The sequence below is a fragment of the Trypanosoma grayi genome (assembly GCF_000691245.1).
Source record: "Trypanosoma grayi strain ANR4 Tgr_940_V1, whole genome shotgun sequence".
Classification (NCBI taxonomy): domain Eukaryota; phylum Euglenozoa; class Kinetoplastea; order Trypanosomatida; family Trypanosomatidae; genus Trypanosoma; species Trypanosoma grayi.
Genome location: NW_008826559.1, coordinates 2,773 through 6,594, shown reverse-complemented (window position 1 = coordinate 6,594; position 3,822 = coordinate 2,773). Strand labels below are relative to the sequence as shown.

Below are 3,822 nucleotides of genomic sequence, written 5' to 3'. Positions count from 1 at the left end.
CGGAGGAACCCGCTAGAATGCTGAAGAGTTCCTTCGCCACAACGAGCCGCACATTCAGCACAGAGTCGTGTCCGAGGTGATCGAGCAGCGGCAGCAGAATAGATTCCTTGTCGACGCCAAGCCGCACGGCGATGCGCAACAGCGAGCTCCTGCTGAGGTACGTCGCCATCGCCTTGGGGGAGCCAACAATGAGCGGCCAGAGCGTGTCGTTGATAAACACATCATCGTCACTGGTGCTGCTGTGTCGTTGGCGGATGCCGCCACTGCCTTCTCCGCCCAAGCCGCCAACACCAACACCAGCAACACCGCCACTGCCGCAGGCATTGCCGTTTGTTGAGGCGGCCTGCAGTTGCAGGCGCGCTGCGGAGAGCCGATTGCACATCTGCACCAGTGACTCCAGCGCGCTGTCCCGCACTGCCTTCACCTTGTCGAAGAGCACATCGACAAGCAGTGGTAGCAGCCCATCCTTCGCGAAGCGATGCAGGGGGTTGACGCCGTCCTCCGCCATCACGACGCCACTCGGCCGTCCGCCAGCAACGCTGCTTTCACGCACACTCGCCTCAAGCGTGTGAACCTCATGCGACGCCTGCGAGACGGCCTCCGCCGCCGCGAGTGAGTTGGGGGCGAGGAACTTCACGCACATCTCCGACAGGAGCCGCGCGTAGCGCTCACGGTAGCGCCATACCTCGTGGCGTGCGAGAGTCTGCAGGCACACAACGAGCGCGCTCTCACGGACGTGCGCCGCATCGCATTGCCTGTTGGCGTGGCGGCTTCCGCTGCCGCCCATTGTCGCTGCAAGCCGCCCCGCTTCCGCCGCGCTGCTGGTAAGTAGAGCGGCCAACTCTGACACAAGCGTCAGCTGCACCGTTGCGCTGCTGTCATTCAGCAACGTCATGAGCGACGCCGTGGTGCGGTCAAGGTAGCGCAGCCACGTCGCCTTGCCGAGGTCACGCACGTGCAGATCGCAGGCGGTGATCATTGTGCTCAGTGTGCGGGCGAGCGCTGAGAGACCGGCGGCGGCCCCCGCGCGCACCCGCTCCTCCGGGTCTTGCAGCACAGTCTCGCAGCACCGCAGAACGGCCTCCAACAGCGGCGGCAGATACTGTAGGAGAGCCTTGTCGGACAGTAGCGCATCTCCACCACCACCAGGTTTATTGATGTTATACTTATTGCTGTTGGGATCGACGTAACGGCCACGCGATTGCGTGGCATCTCCGCACATCTGCGTCTTTGCGTAGGGGCCGTGGCACAGATCCACAACAACACCGTGTGGGAACACGAGGCGGAACATGCCTTGTCCAAGCGCCCGAAACACACCAGCCGCACACACCGCCACGACCGTACGCACCTCTTCCTCGTCGTCGTGCACCAACTCCATCATGTTTCCCTCTCCCTCCTCCTGCCGCTGCGGTCTCGCCTCTTCTTCCTCCGATGACGATGTCCACTGCGAAACATGCAGATTACACAGGAACGCCACACATGTCTCCACCAGCACTCGTCCGTCGCTGGCGTCGTGACTTCCGACGCGGTGCAGCAGCTCCGCCAGTGACGCAGTCAGCGATGGCAGGCGCTGTGTCGTCAACCAACGCGTCTTCCACGATGGTAGCGCGACCATCTGCACAACGCAGTCGCCATACAGTCTACAGAGTCGCAGGAGCCGTGCCTTCTTCTCTGTCATCGCGAGCCGCGAGCTGCGCTCTCTTCGCTGCAGGAAGTCCTCAATGGTATTAGGGCGCAGTAGCTCATCCAACAGATGCTGCACGCCGTCGAGAAACGCCTCGGCGACGCCAAAGTCGTGGCAGACGTCACTCTCCAACAGCAATGCGACATCACCTGCAGAGGCATTGCCTGCACTGGACTCCTTTTTCCCCCACTTACTCCCGCCAGAGTTTCGCTCCGCGGCAGAGAGCATGGGGGCGGTGAGGGCCCGCGAAAAGACATCGCACACATCATAGAAGCTCAATCCCCCCAGCAACTCTGTTTCGGCTGTTGCGCTTCCCGGCGCGGTGGCGCTTGCCCAATCTATGAACTGCGGCAGAGCGCGAAGCAAGCTCATACGTACTACACGGTGCATGGCAGGTGCACGACCGCCCGTACAGAGACTCCATGCCTCGCGCTCCACCACGCCGAGGCCACCACAGCCGAGCGTGACACATCCATGACGATCCGACGCACCTGAACCAGGCGGAAACGCCGCGGTCACTGCCGCTGCGCCCTCAGAGAGCAAATGATGATCGACCAGAAGCATTATCAGGTCTTCACAGGGTTTCTCAGAACCGCTGCAAATAGCACGACCCACATGACTACGCGTCGCGGTGAACGTGAACACCACCAGCTCCTCTGTGGAGCGCAGAAACGGCGTGGCGGACGGCTTTTCTTGCTGCCGCTCCGCGCGTTCGACCCACGTGATGCATGAGAACACGTTGCCTATACACTCCACTGCCGCACTCACCGTGGCGGGGTACTCCGACTTTAGCATAGACTCCATTAATCCAACAAAAAGGCCCCAGCGGGCACGGAACGCCTCGCGACGGTCGCGGCGGTCAGAGTACTCATGCCGCAACATCGTCTTGCCACACGACGCCATCAGAGGCTCTGCCCCACTGTCCGTCTCACCACCGTCCGTGGTGATGTCACGAAGGTAGGTCGCTATGGCGCTGCGCAGGCGGTTAGCGTAGAGGTTGATACGAAAAGGGTCCCACGCATTATCAGACGCCTTGTTGCCGGTGCTGCTGCTACTACTAGTGCTGCCTCCGCCCATACCTCTGCTCCCGCTGCTCATGCGTCGCCCCCCAGCTCCAGAGGCATCGCCACCGTTGGCGTAGTTGTTATTGGCGTCAAAGGTAATGCGTGGCTCCTCGCCTGTCTCCCCGTCGCAGGAGCGCACATTGAGGTACTTCTCCCTCCAGTCACGCAAGTCAAGACTGCGTTCCAGCGGGACACCGAAGAACAGCATTGGAATGACTACCTCGACAAGGAAGAGGCGCACACCAGCGTCAGTGGAGGCGCCGATGCGCACTAAAACGGGCAACAGGTTCTTGAGCGAGAGTGGACGACCTCCGTCAGTGAAGAGCTTCTCCACACGCGTGGCGCACGTAAATGTCGATGTTGAAAAGTCAATGAGTGTCATGCCAACCGCAAAGCTCAGCTCCGCATCCTCCTCCTCAACACACCGCAGTACATAGGGGACAATTTCGGTCTTGGCCCACTGCGGCCCCATTGCCTGCGCGAGGGTCGGCAGGCGTCGCACCGCCTCGTAGCGTGCCTGCTTCCGTTCTTGTGGTTCCTCGTCGAGTTCCTCCACTGCACCGGCCGTGAGCGGTGCGTCGTCGCGCTGGAGAAACAACGCCTCCCCAGTAAATTCACCAGAAATGTTGCTGCCCTGCGCAGCACCGGTAGCAGCAACATCAACCTCGGTAGGGGCTGCGGGGGGCAGCGGCCAGTGGATGAGGTCCTCCACGACGGAAAGGGCTACAGTGTTGTTGTCCATTGTGCCGATATTGTTTTTTTTTTACTTCTGAATGTATCGTTTTCCCTCTAGTTTTGTTTTGCCTGTGTTTGTGCGTGCGTGCGTGTCGGTGCTTGGCTTCCCCTATGTTGCTGCGAGCGCGTGTGATGCAAGAGGCTGTGCAAACACATACAAATAGAAGACAAATAAGAATGCACACACATATATATATATATATATATACAGATAGATGTATATACCCTCCTTCCTGCATAGTTGAAGCTGTCTGTGCATTCAGAGTGGGCCACAACGGCAGCGGCACTTAATCGCGTAGAGAATTAGCAGCAGGAAATATATATATATATATATATATA

General features: G+C 59.5%; 2 protein-coding genes across 2 annotated transcripts; both read left to right on the top strand.

The window, feature by feature from the left end:
* Positions 1 to 131: 131 nt before the first annotated feature.
* On the top strand, positions 132 to 572 carry DQ04_09401010 (hypothetical protein; the record flags this gene model as incomplete). The annotated part of the gene is made up of 1 exon (XM_009315924.1): positions 132 to 572. The coding sequence occupies one exon, from the start codon at positions 132 to 134 to the stop codon at positions 570 to 572; it is 441 nt and encodes a 146-aa protein (XP_009314199.1).
* Positions 573 to 2,554: 1,982 nt separating this feature from the next.
* Positions 2,555 to 3,022, top strand: DQ04_09401000 (hypothetical protein; the record flags this gene model as incomplete). The annotated part of the gene is made up of 1 exon (XM_009315923.1): positions 2,555 to 3,022. The coding sequence occupies one exon, from the start codon at positions 2,555 to 2,557 to the stop codon at positions 3,020 to 3,022; it is 468 nt and encodes a 155-aa protein (XP_009314198.1).
* Between the last annotated feature and the right edge of the window lie 800 nt (positions 3,023 to 3,822).